Source organism: Lichenostomus cassidix, chromosome 18, assembly GCF_008360975.1.
Source record: "Lichenostomus cassidix isolate B80296 chromosome 18, HeHo_3.0, whole genome shotgun sequence".
Lineage (NCBI taxonomy): Eukaryota > Metazoa > Chordata > Aves > Passeriformes > Meliphagidae > Lichenostomus > Lichenostomus cassidix.
Genome location: NC_139498.1, coordinates 11,787,672 through 11,807,491, shown reverse-complemented (window position 1 = coordinate 11,807,491; position 19,820 = coordinate 11,787,672). Strand labels below are relative to the sequence as shown.

The 19,820-nt window shown below is 44.6% G+C and overlaps 1 protein-coding gene across 1 annotated transcript in view; it reads left to right on the top strand.

Annotated features, from left to right (window-relative positions):
• COX10 (cytochrome c oxidase assembly factor heme A:farnesyltransferase COX10) overlaps nt 1-19,820 on the top strand; it is a 111,127-nt gene that overhangs the window by 80,056 nt on the left and 11,251 nt on the right. Inside the window, exon 6 of the mRNA XM_085078042.1 lies at nt 14,520-14,752. Coding sequence (XP_084934168.1) covers nt 14,520-14,752 — 233 coding nt within the window. The remainder of the gene's footprint in view (nt 1-14,519; nt 14,753-19,820) is intronic.

Sequence of the window (19,820 nt, the reverse complement as noted above, 5' to 3'; positions counted from 1 at the left end):
TCTTAAAAATTGTGATACACCCAGTTAAAGGGGATTTGATATAAAATCCAATACTTGTAGTACATGTAGGGCCTGATCTGCCACAGCAACGTGTTTTTGGGGATGAGATACCAGACACTGACAGAATGTAGATACTACCTCTTAACCTGTGAGGACAAAATTAATTAATTCATTAAGAAAAAAAAAAAAAAAGACTTGACAAAGTTCCCCATTTGCTTGTCTGTCTTCAATGCTAAATGATAGACAAGCTGTATTCTGATATTTGCAGTTGATGGGAAAATGTTGAATTCCCAATTAAAAGTGTAATTTAGTTTCACATTTCAGTTTTAAACTGCATCATGCTTCATCTCTCATCATGACTCGTGAACTTTCTTACGTGACTGAAAGAGAATAAATGAATATCTATTAAGATCTTTGTCAACATTTTCTCCCTTAAAATAGTGCCATTTTTAGCTCATTGACAAATATTGTTCAGTTTAATATAATTCTGGTACTTTGCAAGTTTAAACTTCAATCAGCAAGTTCTTGGGCTTTTCATAATATTCAGCCACAATGTACCTTTGGAAGAGAATATCGAAAGTGAGAGCATGAGTTGCTTGTGTTGAGTAAAGCTTCTGACTGATGCTGAATCAGAAATACATGAAAGAAATAGACGTCTGGCAGTATGTCCATTCTGCTAGTGTTTCAGCTATTTTTTTTTCCTTTTAGTTGGAAAGAAATCTTTCATTGAGACTAATCCAATCCAATGTAATTGAAAGTTGTAGTTGAATGTAAAAATATTTTGCTTTGAGCCCTTAAAAACTGCAGTCTCAAAACTGTACTGATTAGGGGTAGTGATGTATTACAGAATCCCAGAATGGTTTGGGTTGGGAGGGACCTTAAAGACCATATACTTCCAACCCCTCTGCCATTAATGGACCCCACCCCACTAGACCAGGTCATCATGTAACCACTTTGATTAAGTATCTCACATTGGAATGTGGATGTTTTTTCTATCAGGTACATCCCCAGTCTGTCTGTAAAGCTCTTTGGGAATTTCATCTAATGTTTTTTGTAACAAAAAATTGGAATCATTTCGGTAAAGTCATCAGCAATGAAGCTACTGATCCACGCAGCGTTGCTCCAGTTTCAGTTCCCGCTAGTATTGTTGTTATTACGATAGAACTTTTACAGTTGACAATGGTCATTAATATGGTTTTTGTTATCAAATATATTAATACACAGCCTGAAAGGATTTGTGTGGAAAGTTAAAATCTAATTTCAGAGTTGGTAGATTGCCATCATTCAGCATTCTGCCATGGTTACTGGTTGCTTTTGAATGCTCTGGGCCTTACCTCGAACATACAAACTGTATGAGAGGATTTTTTAACATTCTGTCAAAACTAATTTCAGGGATGCTACCATTGCTGTTTGGGGCAAAATGTGCCTTTTCCAGCCTTCTGGCTTCTTTCTCACAGTAAGCTGAGTTGGCAGCATTTGTGCCAGCAGATGACCCCACTGCCAGTTCCAGGCATCTGCCCATCAGGGGAAGTATGGCTGGAAATTACACAAATGCAGTCCAGATGTGTGCTTGAAGGAGATGGGCCTGCATCCCCCTCACCTCAGCTGTGTGAGCAGGAAGGCTTCTTACAGTCTTTGTAATGTCCTCAGCTCCATCTGCCTCCTCCAAATAGGAGGGGGTTGCCTTAACTCCTGCAGTTGATGGCATTCCCTGATTTTTCTGGTGCATCAATAAAAGCTGCTGAGCAGAGTTCAGCCATTCGTGGGTGGTGATCTTAAAGAAAATAAATATCGGTTTAAAAAAATACTTTTGGCTGATCCTCCTCCTGGTGAGAGAGTTGATCAAGCCATACCTTAGTATGTAGGACAGTCATGGTGACCACAGGCACAGCTCCTGCCCTGAAACTTGTTTTTGGCAACTCTTAGTATTGCCTGGCTGCAGGAGCTGAGAAGATGCCAGGAGATGAGCAAAAGTAATTTAGCAGCCAGGCAGAAATATGATTTCCTGCATGGACTTAGGTGGGAATCCCCGTGGACATCATCTCCCCTTACTGATGGTGGGCTGTCCTAGGTTGCAATATAGATGTAGTTAAGTATTCTATTACCACCAGCTGTGGGCCGTTAGCTGCTATCACCTGCTAATGACCCACTCCGGATGACAGGCAATGGGCCATCCGTTAGCTGTTACCAGCTGCTAATGACCCACCCCACATGACAGGCAATGGGCCATCAGGGACCCACCGTGTGACTCATGGACTTATCTCATCCCATTGTGGGATGCTCTGCCCAGGAGGGAGGAGCCAGGTGTTCCCACCTGGATGTAACCTGGCCTTGGAACTGCCTGAGCTAGCCCTGTCTACTGGGTTCCCAGAGGACGAGAGCTACCACTGGATCTTCAGCTGGAGACCAGACCTTCACAGGATCACCGCTTCAACTGGACTACTTCAGTCGGACTGCTACTACCACCCTAACAGGGTGTTAGGTTGTATCTGACTTTGTCAGTGCTTTTCCTTGTATTATTTCACTTATTTTTAATTTCAATCTTGACTTGTGATCTCCTACTGGTTTGTTTTCAAACCAACACATATTTTGGCGCCCAACTTGGGCAGGACCTGGGGAAATTCAGAAATCCTATCACCATGATGCTCAGCTTATCTATATGGGTACTGTATCTCGCTGTCTATATTTTTCCTCAAATGGGATACTATCTGCCTGTCGTATTGCTCCTGTTGCGACCAGGGAATGGCATGAGAATTGCTCTATTGGTTTATTATGCCTATGGCATGGTTACCTGTGAGGCAATGAACACCATTCGTTATATATACTCGACTTTGTCTGCCTGGCCTAACCTGAGCTGCTTCGTCTGGGACCTCCTCAGCAATCGCACCCACCCTCTGGGGCTAGGAGGAGAGAGCGATTTCTTCCAGCATTTCAGGCCAGGCACAGCCATCTTTGACAACATTGAGTTCTCTCTGGATGCTAGGGATGGCATAATGTTTTTGTCAGTTCTGTTTTCTTTGACCAGCACCGTGTACCTCATGCTGAAGAACAGAACAATACTTTGTCTTCTTGAGGAGGAGAAACGAAGCAAGTCAGCAGGCAAGAGGAAAAGAACCAACAGAGCAGTTGACGTCTCAACACAGACCACCACCAAATCAGAACAGCCGAAGCCGGTAGCAGTTGCCCCCGTCCAGAAAAAGAAATCAAAGAGCAAATCAGTCCGCATAGCGACTGACGATGATGCGGCAGGACCATCTCACCAAGCAGAAGAGACAGAGCCGGAGATCATCACTCGCTCTCTGTCCCTGGGGGAGCTGCGTGACCTACGGAGGGAATTCACCCGGCAGGCGAACGAGTGCATCCTGACCTGGCTGCTCCGCATCTGGGACGCTGCAGCTAATGACACGATTCTGGACGGAAGTGAGGCCAGGCAACTGGGATCCCTGTCCCAGGATGTGGTTATTGACCAGGGGATTGGGAAAACCCAGGAAACTCTCAGCCTCTGGCGGCGATTGCTGGCGAGTGTACGGGACAGATACCTCTGCAAAGAAGACCTCCAGATGCACCAAAGAAAATGGAACACAATAGAACAAGGTATCCGATGCCTGAGGGAATTGGCCGTGCTAGAGATCATTTTCTTGGACAACGAGAGATTCCCCAAGAGCCCAGATAATGTCCAGTGCACTTCACAAATGTGGCTAAGATTCGCGCGGCTCGGACCAGAGATATACTCTCGTTACCTGGCAACACTGCAGTGGAGGGAAGGCGAAGACAAGGTGGGCGTGTTAACAAACAAACTGAGAATTTATGAGGACACTGTCACCGCTCCACTACGCACCCGTGTCTCATCGGTGGAAACAAACCTGGCCGAGCAAGTCCGGAGCTTGATTGAAGAGAGCCACCAGAAACTAAGGAAAGAGTTCAAAGAAGGATTTTTCCATGCCACACCGAAACCAACCAGAGTCTCTGCCATCAGGAGCAGATGTCCCCCAGCCAGGGAAAGAAGACAAACTCCGCGACGTGACCTCTGGTTTTTCCTGCAGGAGCATGGGGAAGACATGAGAAAGTGGGATAGGAAACCCACCTCCTCCTTAGCAGCCCGAGTACGTGAATTGAAAACAGAAACATCCACTTCAGGAGGCTCATCTAGGTACAACACTGCCCCAGTCTCTTGTGGACAGAACTCCAGACAGAATGGAAGTGATAATATGACTGATCCTCTTGAAGGGACCTCAGGAACACATTTACAGGAGAAGAACATCGTGCACCAAAAACAGGATTAGAGGAGCCCTGCCTCTAGCCAGGTAGAGGAAAGGGATAATCGGATCTATTGGACTGTGTGGATCCGATGGCCTGGCACGTCTGACCCACAAAGATACACGGCTTTGGTTGATACCGGCGCTCAGTGCACCCTGATGCCATCCAGGTATGTGGGGACCGAATCCATTTCTATTTCTGGGGTGACAGGAGGATCCCAGCAGCTGACTGTACTGGAAGCTGAAGTGAGTTTAACTGGGAACGAGTGGCAGAAACACCCCATTGTGACTGGTCCAGACGCCCCATGCATCCTTGGCATAGACTATCTCAGGAGTGGATATTTCAAAGACCCAAAGGGACATCGCTGGGCTTTTGGGATAGCAACCGTAGAGACGGAAGACATAAGACAACTGAATACCCTGCCTGGTCTCTCAGACAACCCATCTGCTGTAGGACTACTGAGAATTGAAGAACAGCGGGTACCAATCACTACAGCAACAGTGCACCGCCGGCAATACCGCACTGACAGAGACTCTGTGGCCCCCATCCATAAGATGATTCGGGAACTGGAGAACCAAGGGGTGGTCAGCAAGGCTCTCTCACCCTTTAACAGCCCTATATGGCCGGTGCGTAAGTCCAGTGAAGAATGGAGACTGACAGTGGATTACCGTGGCCTGAATGAAGTCACACCACCACTGAGTGCTGCTGTACCGGACATGTTGGAACTTCAGTACGAGCTGGAATCCAAGGCAGCAAAGGGGTATGCGACCATTGATATTGCCAATGCCTTTTTCTCCATTCCTCTGGCAGCAGAGTGCAGGCCTCAGTTTGCTTTCACCTGGAGGGGTGTGCAGTACACATGGAACCGACTGCCCCAGGGGTGGAAGCACAGTCCCACCATCTGCCATGGGCTGATCCAGGCTGCACTGGAAAAGGGTGAGGCTCCAGAACATCTGCAGTATATTGATGACATCATTGTGTGGGGGGACACAGCAACGGAAGTATTTGGGAAAGGAGAGAAAATCATCAGAATTCTCCTGGAAGCCGGTTTCGCCATTAAGAAGAGTAAAGTCAAGGGACCGGCCCAAGAGATCCAGTTCTGGGAGTAAAGTGGCAAGACGGACGGCGTCAGATTCCTTCTGAGGTCATCAATAAGATCACCGCGATGTCTCCACCAACCAACAAGAATGAGACGCAAGCTTTCCTAGGCGCCATAGGCTTTTGGAGAATGCACATCCCTGAGTATAGCCAGATCATGAGTCCTCTCTACCTCATAACCCACAAGAAGAACGATTTCCATTGGGGCCCTGAACAGCAGCAAGCCTTCACCCAGATCAAACAGGAGATCGCTCATGTGGTAGCACTTGGCCCAGTCAGGACAGGACCAGAATGTGCTTTACTCTGCAGCCGGGAGCCATGGTCTGTCCTGGAGCCTTTGGCAGAAGGTGCCTGGTGAGACCCGAGGCCGACCACTGGGATTCTGGAGTCGAAGTTCCAGAGGGTCTGAAGTCAACTATACTCCCACCGAGAAAGAAATCTTGGCAGCTTACGAAGGAGTCCAAGCCGCCTCAGAGGTGATCGGCACAGAAGCACAACTTCTCCTTGCACCCCTGCCAGTTGACTGCCAGTACTGGGGTGGATGTTCAAGGGAAGGGTTCCCTCTACCCACCATGCCACTGATGCCACGTGGAGCAAATGGATTGCCCTCATCACACAGCGTGCCCGTATTGGAAACCCGAATTGCCCTGGGATTCTGGAAATTATAACAAACTGGCCTGAAGGTGAGACTTTTAAATTATCTTCAGAAGAAGCAGAGGAGCAAGTAGCACGTGCCGAGGAAGCACCCCCGTATAACGAGCTGCCGGAGAGTGAAAGACGCTATGCCCTCTTCACCGATGGTTCCTGCCGAATTGTAGGCGCAGATTGGAAATGGAAAGCTGCAGTATGGAGCGCTGTGGCTAGCACAGGTTTTTCCCATGAGAAGTTTTTTTGTGTTTTGTAAATAAAGTTTGGATGTTGTTGGAACAGTGTCCCAGAACTTGGGCAGTGCAGGCCTGGCCAATCAGGCCTGGGGGAAGGCTTCTGACTGACCAATCTGGGTGACTTTTGAGAACTCTATATATGTGATGAAATCAAAACAATAAAGGTCATTCCTTCTTGCCACTGAGAACTGATGCATTCATTACTCTGCTAGCTGCTCAACAGCGACAGAGCCCCACATGACAAGCTGTACAGGCTACCGAGGGACAAGGTGGATCGAGTCAGGTCGCAGAGCTTAAAGCCATCCAACTGGCTTTGGATATTGCCAAACGAGAGGAATGGCCAAGGCTTTATCTCTACACCGACTCTTGGATGGTAGCCAATGCACTGTGGGGATGGTTAGATCGCTGGAGAAAGGCTAACTGGCAGCGCAGAGAAAAACCCATCTGGGCCGCTGAGATTTGGCAGGACATCGCCACCCGGGCAGAAAAGCTGACTGTGAAAGTTCGACACGTGGATGCACATGTACCTAAGAGTCGGGCTAATGAAGAGCATCGTAACAACGAGCAGGTGGACCGAGCTGCCAAGGTGAAAGTGTCACAGGTGGATCTGGACTGGCAGTACAAAGGAGAGTTATTTCTAGCTCGTTGGGCCCATGATGCCTCTGGTCATCAAGGGAGAGATGCGACATACAGGTGGGCTCGTGACCGAGGGGTGGACTTGACCATGGACAACATCTCACGGGTCATCCACAGCTGTGAGACTTGTGCTGCAATCAAACAGGCCAAGTGGGTGAAGCCTCTGTGGTATGGGGGACGATGGTCAAAGTATAGGTATGGGGAAGTATGGCAAGTTGACTACATCACCCTTCCCCAAACCCGCCAAGGAAAGCGCTATGTGTTGACCATGGTGGAAGCAACCACGGGATGGTTAGAGACCTACCCTGTGCCTCATGCTACTGCCCGGAACACCATCCTGGGCCTGGAAAAGCAAGTCCTGTGGAGACATGGTACCCCTGAGAGAATCGAGTCTGACAATGGAACCCATTTCAAGAACGGCCTCATAAGCACCTGGGCTAGAGAACACGGAATTGAATGGATATACCATATCCCCTATCATGCACCAGCTGCCGGGAAAGTTGAACGGTGCAACGGACTGCTTAAGACAACTTTGAAGGCACTTGGCAAGGGAACCTTCAAAAATTGGGAACTGAACTTAGCAAAAGCCACCTGGATGGTTAACACAAGAGGTTCTATCAATCGAGCCGGTCCTGCCCAGTCCAAACCTTTGCACACAGTGGATGGAGATAAAGTCGCTGTGGTGCACATAAGAGGTTTTTTAGGAAAGACTGTTTGGATTAGGCCTGCCTCAGGCAAAGGCAAACCCATCCGTGGAGTTGTTTTTGCCCACGGACCTGGTTATACTTGGTGGGTGATGCAGGCAGATGGGGAAACCCGTTGTGTCCCACAAGGAGACCTTATCTTAAGTGAGAACTGTGTAGATGGTAATAGAATAAGGGGTGGATAATGTCCTAGGTTGCAATATAGATGTAGTTAAGTATTCTATTACCACCAGCTGTGGGCCATCCATTAGCTGTTACCAGCTGCTAATGACCCACCCCACATGACAGGCAATGGGCCATCAGGGACCCACCGTGTGACTCATGGACTTATCCCATTGTGGGATGCTCTGCCCAGGAGGGAGGAGCCAGGTGTTCCCACCTGGATATAACCTGGCCTTGGAACTGCCTGAGCTAGCCCTGTCTACTGGGTTCCCAGAGGACGAGAGCTACCACTGGATCTTCAGCTGGAGACCAGACCTTCACAGGACCACCGCTTCAACTGGACTACTTCAGTCGGACTGCTACTACCACCCTAACAGGGTGTTAGGTTGTATCTGACTTTGTCAGTGCTTTTCCTTGTATTATTTCACTTATTTTTAATTTCAATCTTGACTTGTGATCTCCTACTGGTTTGTTTTCAAACCAACACATGGGCTTCTGCAGCCACAGAGGCCTTCAGAGGGGTGGGACTTGCACTTCTGTTTGTGTAACCTCTCACTGCTGTTGGAAAAAAGGTGAAACCTTCAGGCTGATGTTTTTTTCTGAGTCAGTGGCTTCAGAAGCCTTAAGAACTTACTGCTGACCTGGAAAAAATTAGGAAAAAGAGGAGGGGGCTTCCTCCAGCAGCTTTGTACTGACGAGTAGTCTGGGGACATTTTTAGTACCTACAGATTCCAGAAATAATAAGCAACTTATGATGCTTCCTCTTGAAATCTGATTTTAATTACGGTTTTGGAACAGCATTCATGCACTGGACTTGTATCTCAGCCTGTGATGGTGAAATGTAGTTGCAGATGAGAATCACACTTGTGCTCTTTGTCTGCCAAATACCTTCTCTTGAGCTCCTGCTATTTTCAGCCCATCTGTGCAGGAGCCTGGTTCAGGCTGTTCCTCTTCTTGTTACAACAAATTGTTTTGACACTATATGCAGATGGAATTTAGGCTCAGAGTAGCAATATTGAAATGAATCTGAGCCGTCAGTGTCACCTATATTGTCTCAGCATTGTTTACCTGCCACTGTATAAGATGCTGAAGTTAGGGATAATTTAGTACAATTTCCTTGGGTGAGTGAGGGGAGGAAGCACAGTGGTCTTGCTGAATCTGTGTCTTGGATGACACAGAAAACTCACCAAAACCCAAACACAGTTTTTGTCTTATCAAAAAGTAAGTAAATTGCAGTTTACTTAAAGGGCTGAGTCTGTGCAGAGTATTTGCTGTTACTGAAATCCCACACAGAGGAACAAGGATATATATTTGGCTTCATTTGGATATGGAAATGACTCTAAATAAAGTTTCTTCTCTTCTCACCTTCCTGGATCCCCAAGCCCATGCCTGGATTCTTTCTTCACCATTCCTGCTCTGCTTATTTTAGAAGATCATCCTGCGTTTGGCAGAACAGATCCATGGTCTTGTGGCCCGAGGGACAGTTGTCAATAATAATGAGATCTAATACAGAACAATCAACTGGGAATTTAAAAGTTCTAATCCATTAAGGTACTCCAGGCATGCTGCAGCTAAACAAAAGAGCATTGTTTGAGGGTTTTTTTTGTTTACCCTTTTAGAAGTGGATGACATGTCTATGAAAGCTTTTTGACAGACAGAGAGAAGACAGGATTTGTTTTATTGCCTTTTGTATTAGGCTTTGAATCTAATTTTCAAATATACACTCTTATACTTCACCTGAAAAATGTGCAGCCAGTGTTTAATGGACATTTACATCCAGGCTTACACTTCTATGTAAATACATTTGGCATGCCCAATTTCCCATTAACACATGGTCACAAATTAAGTTTCTTATGTATTTACATAACATCTGAACATGAATTGCATACAACTGCTGACTGCATGAATGCACCTGTTCAGGATTCATGCTGGATTCATGTCTGCATTTGTATGGGAGTGTCAATTCACAGGAGTAGATTGACGCATTAGATGCTGATACAGGAATTTTCCATATTTTTAAGTATTGATAGGTTTTGAGAGGGAACTGTGTCTTTCTCTTTGTTATTTGTTGGGGTTTTTTTTGACATCATTAAACTTTTGCACCATTTTTTACACTGTTTTTTAGACTGTAGTTCATACTCTACTTTGACACTCATCTTCACAAAATGTTTTGCCAAAGGCAGGACAGATAAGCCTGTGTAAGTAGTCCGACTGTTTATCATTGCAGACATTAAGCTTGCTAATGCTGCTGTGAAATAGGTAAATAGTACATTAATTTTATAGATGGGCAAATGCTTTAATTTGTTTCCCCCACTTAATTTTCCAAGTAAGACTGTGAGTAAGTACTATTATCCATGGTTCTGGAGCCTGTTAAATAAATTTATTTCCTGCACACGTGTGTAAGCTCATTATTTACATATAACCAGAACATCTGTAAGTGGCAACTAGTTTAGAGTTTTTGTTATTGCACATGAATTAAAATATGCTGCTGCATTGTCCAAAGTCTCCTCACTCCTCTGGATGAAGGTCCACATGGATAGTCATGTGTGTAGGGCATATCTGAATAGCACCCATGTGGAATTCCTCCTGCCTGCTCCCATTCCCCCCAGTAGCTCTGGGCTGTCCTTGAGCAATCCTCCGTGGCCTAACTGCATCTCTCCAGAGCTGAATGAGGGGAGCATGGGCCTCGTCTTTCTCCTGCTTCTCATTCTCCTCTTGGATGCTCTCAGTGGAGTGTGACTGGGGTGGGGCCTTCTTGGGTAAGCTCCCTGGGAAAGAAATGACAACACATATTCTTTGGATCAGGAAAAGTTTGATTGTTCACTAGTCAAGCTGAAGTTCTCAAAAGCTTTTAGTTGAAGTTAGATGTCTTAGCACTTTTATTAGGCAGATTTTGGCGTATTTGTTGTCAGTAGAGAAGAGAAGAGAAGAGGGACGAGGCAGAACTATCAGCTTTTGATTTACCTTTAGGAGGTGCCCTGTACTGGGTGTTTAAGAGTTGAAATTTTCAGAGAATTCATTTGGCACTTGTGGTATTTTTCCAAAGCCTGATTTTAATCAGCCAAATAACTGAAACCAACTCCTCCCAAGAATCTGTCATAAAACCTAGTTTCTTACTCAAGATGTTTGCTTTCTGAGCTAGCTCCTGGGCCAATTTTCCAATGGAAGACTGCCTTTTTTTCCCATGGGAGCAATTCCCTTGGCAAATGTGAACACCCAAGTGAAATGAGGTGTATGTACTAGCATTTGTCACCAGCCTTCACTTACTGCATGGGATGGTTTAAGGATGAAGGAAACGGTCAGAGACTCCTCAGCCACTTCTGAGCACCATGTGAGAATCCTCTGGCATTGGGTTACCCTAGGCTGACATGGGCTGTGTGAACATTAGGTGGTGGAGTAAATCCAGTGACAACTCGGTGTCTCAGCCTTTCTCCTGCTCCAGAACGAGATGCTGGTCTCCTATGGTCCGTTGGTGAGATGTAGGCAGCCTGGCAACAGAGTGTGCATCAAATGAGCAAATCTCACCGCATGTACCTGAGTACTGACAGGCAATGTGAACATGGACATGCACACTGGTTCCTAGAAGACATAAACTAGTAGAAATCAGAATACCCCTTAAACTGCTGTGATTTAAAGGCTCAGTCTTGTCTTAAAATCTGCAGTGTCACTGAATCAGAAAGAGCATCACCTGTGACTGAAATCTCTCTCTGTCTTCCTCAAATATAACCTTTTTTCCGGTGAGGAGTTGCTTGTACTTCTCCTAGACCTTATAAACATGACAAGTTTATGTGAAAGGGAGTTGAATTCTCCTATACCTCATATCTCACCATGAAAGAAAAGTCCTGATTTCTGATTGCCGTGTCTTTGTGATGCCAAATAGTATTTTAAGAGGCAGAAATAACAAAGCTGAGTCATCAGATCACAGTTTCACTTTCTAATCTCGGAGTTTAGGAGCAGCCCTTTGTAAGTCAGACAATTACTCTTCTTTGTTGAGGAGTCACTGGAGAGAAGTAGAAAATATGATGATTTCAGGATGTCTAAAAGTAAAGTAGTTCAGCTGCTTGAGAGGAACCACCCCATTGACTTTATGCGCACCCCTGAGAGGATTAGGACAATTACAGACACTGATCAAACTGCCTCAAATTGCCCGGAGAAGTTGTGGCTGCCCCACCCCTGGAAGTGTTCAAGGCCCGGTTGGATGGGTCTCGGAGCACCCTGGTTTAGTGGAAGGTTTCCCTGCCTTTCGGGGAGGGGCTGGAACAAGATGGGCTTTAATGTCCCTCCCAACACAAACCATTCTTGATTCTATGGTTGCATGCTGTGTCTCCAGGAACTTCCCTTAAATAGGCAAAAAGGAAGAAACAGAAACAAAAATGTGTTGTCATCCACCAGGAACACAGCAACTCTTTTGAAGGTCTCAGTCACATAACTTTGCCCTTCCCTTTTCATAAAGCCTTATTTTTTTAAAGATATTTTTCTGATCCGTTTATTGGAAATGAAGGCAGCAGACATCTGGGATCAGGGCTGGCACTAAGGGTTGTCGGTGCTGCAGGGAAGCAACATTGGAGAGAAGCGAAACAGGGTTCATCCATGGAGGAAGGCTTTACACTCCCAGCGTTTGCCTTCTTGTCTCAGACATGAAGGCCTGGTGCTTGCTCGTGGTGGGTAGTGTTCATTTGAATTGGAGACACATAGATAAGTCTTCACTCCTGATTAGTGAGAAAAGTGCTTGTTGCATTAGATCAAACTGTGGCCTCATTTGTGTCTGTGAGCCCTGCAGGGCGGATGTGGGCAGCCCAGCCTCGTAGGGTCACACTGGTCTTTTGTCGCCTCAAGAGTGAGTATTGTGGGAATCTGGTGTTTACTGTCTGACTGTATTTTATTCAAGAATCAGTCAAGATAGATTTGTTTAACCAAGCTCAGTGGGGCTTTTACTACAGAGGGGCAGCATCTATGAAGTACTCCAGCATTTGTAGTCAGCACTGGGACCGTTCATGGGACAGATTGTGTTTTGCTGCCTTTCAGCAAAAGAGCACCACAGGCTGCAGAACCAGAAGGCACAGCTCCGTATGGCTCCTTTCCTGAAAACAGCCTCAAATTTTATACATCTCAAATTTTATATATCTCATTGTTAGTGAAAGGCAATGACGTACCCTCCCTCTACTCCTGATGAACTGGTAACACCATGGCTGGTAACACTGTGCAGAAATGTGCTCTGTTCACACTCTGTTACCTGAAATCTGTTGATGGTTTGGAAAAGCTGGATGAAATGACTTAGTTAATTTAATTTAATTTAATTTACATTTAAGGTAGATCTTTAGTGTAAGATTTGCTCATTTTAGTTCTTCCAGGTATTTAGGATTTCTGTACTGTATTGGCCTAAACAAACAACTTAAATATCAAAATTTGAGTGGTAGGATTTTTTGCTGATAAAACTCCTATACAATTAATCCCACCAGCAAATTTTTCTTATGAGGGTTGGAGCAGTACTTGCAACACGTATTTTCGGGTTAAGGATTTGCCCAGAGGGCAGAGTGGATTGTAGAACACAAAGGCTGCATGGTTTTCAATTAGACAAAAGCTGTAAAGCTAAACTCCATGCAGAGACCTTTGTTGCAAGCACACATATTTTCTGGTCATACATGGACGACTGTGAGTGTGTATTTTGCCACATGCGTTATTAAATATAGCTCATTTAATGGCATTTTCCTCCCTTCCAGAGTTTGCCCACACCACATTATTTCTTAGAGGCTTTTAGTTCTCTCTTCCCATTACACCAAACGCCTCGAACAAGCACACGAGCGGAGATCCCCACCAGCAGCACATATGTTGATGTGGCAGAAAGAATCACAACTGAAGCTTCCTCAGGGTTGTGTCATCATGCTGCCTGTCAAATGTGGTTTTGGTAGCCAAACAAAAAATCCTTGTTCATCCTATTTGGATGTTTATTGTGAAACGTCTAAGCAGAAGTTTACATAGCTTTAGCCACTTTCTGACAGATTTTAATATGAGTTTCCAACCGTCCTTTAGCTCTCAGCTGATACAAAGTAGAAATCCACAGAAATAATTTGTTGTTTGCTGCTTTCAGCCAAACATAAAATATCTTCAGTTAGTTTCAGTTGTACTTAAAAGGTAATAATTTTTGATTCTGCTGTCAGCATTGTTTTTGTGTGCTCCCCTGCTCAGTATAGTGGATCAGATAAATAGAGGTGTAGAACATTCAGGTTTTTTTTCAGTAAAATCAAAGAATACTTTATCCCTGTTGTTGTAATTTCAGAATGATTGAATGTACTCTTTTTCTCATAAATGCTTCCTAATTTTGTGTCTAACCCTGTTGTATTTTGAAGGATCCCATGGATAACTGCAATCAGTTAAAAATCTGACAAACTGCAACCATTTTAGTTTACTCTAAACTCTGAGTGATTTTTCCAGAGGTTAAAATTTACTAAAATTAAAATGAAGAAGGAAGATCTGCTGAAATCACCTGTTCTACATAAGAGAGAACAGTTCTCCATTACCTGCAGAGCTTGGATTTATTTGGTGAACACAGTGATCACAAGATTAGGAAACACTTCCATTGCAGAGCTGTAGCAAGATTGCCTTAACATTTTGGAAAGGCTTTTGTTAGGATGGGGCCTCAACAGGAAAATTTGGGATGGCTGAGTAAAACAATCACAAAAATTCAATCTTCATTTTTGGGGGGAAACAAAAGGAGAGGGACAACAGCCATTCTCTAATGCCAGCTCCTACTCAGCATGTGCCACATGTCTCCCCACAGTCCTCTGCTTGCTGTCTGCTTTGCTGCCTCTTGCGGAATCCCGGGAATTGCCCTGCTCACGCTGGGAGTGAACCCTCTGACCGGGTCCCTGGGAGCCTTCAACATCTTCCTCTACACGTGCTGTTACACACCCCTGAAGAGAATGAGCATTGCCAACACGTGGGTGGGTGCTGTTGTTGGGGCCATTCCCCCGGTCATGGGCTGGACTGCAGCTACTGGCAGTCTGGATGCTGGTGAGTATAAAACCCTTTCATCAGGGCAAGTTGTCAGGGTAACTAAAAAAAAGCTACTCAAAAGGCTTGAACTTTGTTCTTTTTGCTTGTTCACCTGTCCAGCCCAGGTTGGATGGGGCTTGCAGCAGCCTGGTTAGTTGAAGTTATCTCTGTCCATGGCAAAGAGTGGAAAGAGATGATCTTTATGGTCCCTTCCAACCCAAACCATTCTGTAATCCTGTGTTAGGTCTTTGAAAGCAGCTAATTCTGGTAACATTCTCCTTACAGGGGCATTTCAGGGCAAACCTGAGGTGATAAAGCAGCATGTCCTATTAAATATGTGTTTTGACCATCTTAAAAAACATCCAGAAGGAAAATAGCATCTTTGGTGTTCACAGGGGAGAAAATGTTAAATAATTTTATTTTAATGAATTAAAAATTTTAATAATTTGTTTATTTCTGAACCATGTTCAGGATTAAAACCATATCCAGTAAGATCCAACTTGCAAGGAACTTTCAGCTGGAAAATTCCCAGATGTGTTTTACTGTCTTTCCACAAGCCAGAAAATATCCTAGGAAGATTAATTTATTGGTGTATTTCTTAATTACCCATTGCTAAACTCTAAGTTATAAATGTTCCTTCCCCCCTTCTTGAAAAGCAAATGAAGATTTCTATTTTAGTAACGGTGAACCATTTTTACATCCCTTGGAAAACACTGGTCTCTTCAGCAGCTCAGCTCTGACACAATCAGAGGCTTGTTTCTCGTGCCAGCTAGAAACTTGAGAATCAAAGTGGCTCCACAAACTTACAGTCTGAAGCAACTAATGAAGTGCAATTAATAGGTCTGTTCAGAATTGGTTTAGCGCACACTCATCCCACAGGGGGGCATATTTAAGGCTTGAATAATACTTTCAACAGCAAGGCTTTTAACCAGAAATTATCAGAATTTGTGCAAAATTTGTCCTTTAGGCACTTCCTAATAGAAGTCCATCTGAGTTGGCTTTGTGTCCACATGTTCCCACACAGATCTAACCCAGAGCAAGGATGGAAGTGTTGTGGAGTTTTTTTCTCAATGTGTGCTGTTTCTATACAAATATTTGCTTCTCTGAAAGTTACTTAGACCTATAAATGGTATATAAGAGCATGTATAGTGTCTTATGTTAAGGAGTGCATAACTTAGCCACTCTGTGCTTTACAAGAGAAAGGGGAACATGACAAAAAAAGGCATTGAGAGGCTGGAGCGTGTCCAGAGAAGGGAATGGAGCTGGGAAAGGATCTGGAGCACCAGGAGTGGCTGAGGGAGCTGTGGGGTCCCAACCTGGAGAAAAGGAGGCTCACAGGGGACCTTCTGGCTCTGCACAACTCCTGACAGGAGGGGGCAGCCGGGTGGGGGTCTGGCTCTACTCCCCAGGAGCAAGTGACAGGATGAGAGGAAACAGCCTTGAATTGTGCCAGGGGAAGGTTGGACTGGATACTAGGGAAAAAATTTCTTCACAGAAAGGGTGATCAGGGATTGGAGCAGACTGCCCAGAGCAGTGGTGGAATCACCATTCCTGAAGTATTGAAAAAACATAGAGATGTGGTACTTGAGGACATGGTTTAATTGTGAACATGGTGTTGGTGCTGGGCTGATGGATGGACTTTATCTGAAACGACATTTCCAACCTTAATGATTCTGTGGTTCTATAGAATTAATTAAAACCAAAGTGTATATTTTTAAGACCCTTATCATTCTGGCTGCAGATGGTTAGACCTTGGATCTCACATTGTTCAGGGATTTCTATGTTGGTTTTTCCACTTTATTGAAGAGTTAGTGTCGGAGGATGACTCTTATGTGCCTGTGCTTCACCTGTAGAGTTCAGCCTGGAGGAGCTGGAGTGTAGAGCTGCATGTCTCCAAAAGCCCTTGCTGTAGAGGCCAGTGAAAGCCTGGCATGTTAAACTGGCACTGATTGTCATTATTTTTAATTTGTCAACTTGCTCTTTGAGACCTATTTTGCAAAGAGCAAAGCTGTCCCTGTACAGCAGCAGAGAGGGCATCTTCCACTGGTGCCCAAGTAAGCTCTTCGTCTCTAATTTGCAGCTAAAATGTGGTTATGTGTCCCTGTGCCAGCTCTGCTGTGGAGGGGATGATCCCTGGCAATGATGTCACCAGTGGAAGATGATAACTTTAAACCACCCAAGTAGACTTTGTCAGAACATGATAATCTGGTACATAACCAGTGTGTTCTGGGTAGCTAAAACTTTTTACGATTGCCTCCCAGTCTGTGTCAGGGAGGCTAGGCAGCTTGTTTAATAGAGAAAGAAATGTTGTTGAGCTGATAGTGGTGTTTATAATGTAGCATACCTGGGGAGAGTCCTGAAAACAGGGACTTGAATGTAATATTTTAGTGCATTTCAGTATTAAATGAGAAAAAAACCAAAAAAACCCACAAAAAAACCCCAAAACCCCACAAAACCAACCAACAACCAATCAACCAAGCAAAAAACCCCAAAAACCAACCAACCGAACAAAAAAAACACCAAAAACCCACAAATCCTTCACTTTTATAGAGAAAAGAAATAACTAGAAGAAAAGGATGGTATTGTAGACTATGATTTCCACTGTTAAACATTCTACTTTTGCAAATAAGAGAGTTCAGCCCCTGGCTGCATCGTATCCATGCAGAATACAGACGTGCATCCATGTGCATCCATACACAACTTGCAGACCTGCATTCTTTCCCTAACCAGCCTGGTCTCAGTGGTTGAACTCATTAATAATATGTAATTAGTGTGGAGACTTAACCTAGTTTTAGGTAGAGGTGTGAAAATGCCTTTGCACCTCATTTAAAAAAAAATTCTACTCGATAACAAAGAGGAATGTGAAGGAAGGGAGGCAGGAAACTAATGAAAAGGAAGGTTCTCACCGCTAAAGTGGTAGTTTTTTGAGTTTACATTTTCCTGTGGATTTTCTCTCCTTGTAATCATCTCACAACAGCCACATTGTTGTACATGTTGCTGGTTATAGGGAAAGCAATATTTAAGTGTAGCCCTTTCATTACCATTTGTTGGGGGAGCCAAGTGTTAAACTTCTGTGGTGCTCTTGGACAGCCATGTCTGCTCCCTTTAGGAGTTCCATGACATGGATGCTGTGAGATTATCTTGTCCTTTGAGAGAGCTGGCGATGATTCCTTAGAGTGTTGAACATGGCTCTCCAGAGCTAGTAACAAAGTATCTCAGACTGGAGCAGTCTTGTTTTGATTTGTCCACATTTTGATTATGACTTTCTTATCTCAAAGATGAATGCCTTGGCAGTTTCTTGCACAAGAAAGAAATACTGTCTATTTGCAGATAGGAATGTGGGACCCTCATATTTCCAGTGATGCAAACACTTGCTCTAATTTATAGAATAATCAGAATCATAGAATGAGTTGGATTCATAAGGAGCCTTAAGGACCGTCTTGTTTCAACCTCTGCCATGGGCAGGGATATCATCCATTGGACCAGGTTTCTCCAAGCCTCGTCCAGCCTGGTCTTGGACACTTCCAGGGATCCAGGGGCAGCCACAGCTTTTCTGGGCACCCTGTGCCTGGACTTCAATACCCTCGGAGCGATTTCTTGCACTATACGTCTTTGCAGAACTCGTGGTACTTCCCAGGAATGTTACCTTCCATTTCTGCCCTGACAGATAGCTTTAATTATGTGCTCTTAAGCCTGATTGAAAATCCCACCCCCAACCCTGGATTTTGTGCTAGTGTAATTTAGGGAAAACCTCCCATTTCAAAACCAAAAGATAAGGTTATCTCTGGGAAGATGTGGAATTCTTTGTTGTGGGTTTGGGGATTTTGTGTTTTTTTAATGGCAGCTGTTTGAAACTGATGAAAGATGGAGAATGTTAATATTTCCTCACTAGGAGAGTGAGCGCAGGTGAGATGGTCAGAAGTGCATGATAAATGTAATTTATCACATGGATATCACTGCCACATATCTGGGGTATTTATACAGAGCTGAACTGCCAGCCTGTGATTTGCAGTAACATGCTTGCTTCCTTGAAAGCAGATTTCATTGCTCCTTCGTGGGACTATTTGTTTCTGGAGAGATGTGTTTTTTTAGTAAATTCAGACACCTTTGAATTATTTTACAAGGAAAGGATAAGCAGGAAAATAATGACATTCACTTAAAGCCCTAAGTGATAGTAGGGACAGGAAGAGAAGTCAAACTTGGTAGTGTCCTCCTCCTTGGTAGTGTACCAGATCCTCCTCCTACATGGGATCCACATGCAGGAGAGCTCCTGGCTGTGCTGTGATGCTGCTGAGCTTGTGCACAGGTACCCTTAGGAAGAAACAGAGCTGTTTATTTTGGCGTGTAAGAGGCGCAGTGTATACATGCTTTAAATTACCCTTGTGCTGCTGTTCTTTCTCCCTGGATTAATGGCTATTTAAACTTGTTACTTCTAGTTGACAGAAAAACTGAATCTGGAGTAAATGTCTCCAAATGCCACAGCCCATATTTTGCCTTATATATTTTCATGGAATCATGGAATGGTTTGGATTGGAAGGGATCTTACATATTATTCCAAGAGATCTTATGCATTGCTCCAATCCCCTGCCTTGGGCAGGGGCATCTTCCATTGGACCAGGTTGTTCCAAGCCCTGTCCCACCTGGTCTGGGACACTTTCATGGAATGGGTGGCTACAGCTTCTCTGGGCAACCTGTGTTAGGGCCTCACCACCCTCACAGCCAAGGATTTCTTCCTAATCAAATCTAAATTTCCCCTTTCTCAGTTTGAACCCATTCCCCCTTGTCCTGCCACTACAGTTCCAGATGCAGAATCATTCTCTGGCTTCTTTGTAGCCCTTTCAGATCACAGAAGGTGCTGTGAGGTCTCCACACAACCTCCAGGGTTAACAGCCCTTGTTCTCTCTGCCTGTCCCCATAAGGAAAATGCTTCAGTCCCCTTATCAACTTTGTGAGCTCCTTTAGACTTGCTCCAACAATCCCATGTCCTTCTCATGTTTGGGACACAAGAACATTTGTACTTCTTCCACTGACCATGCTGTGCTCAAGTGCTGAAGGCTGGATCCCGCTGGCCAGCAGGATCGGTGTC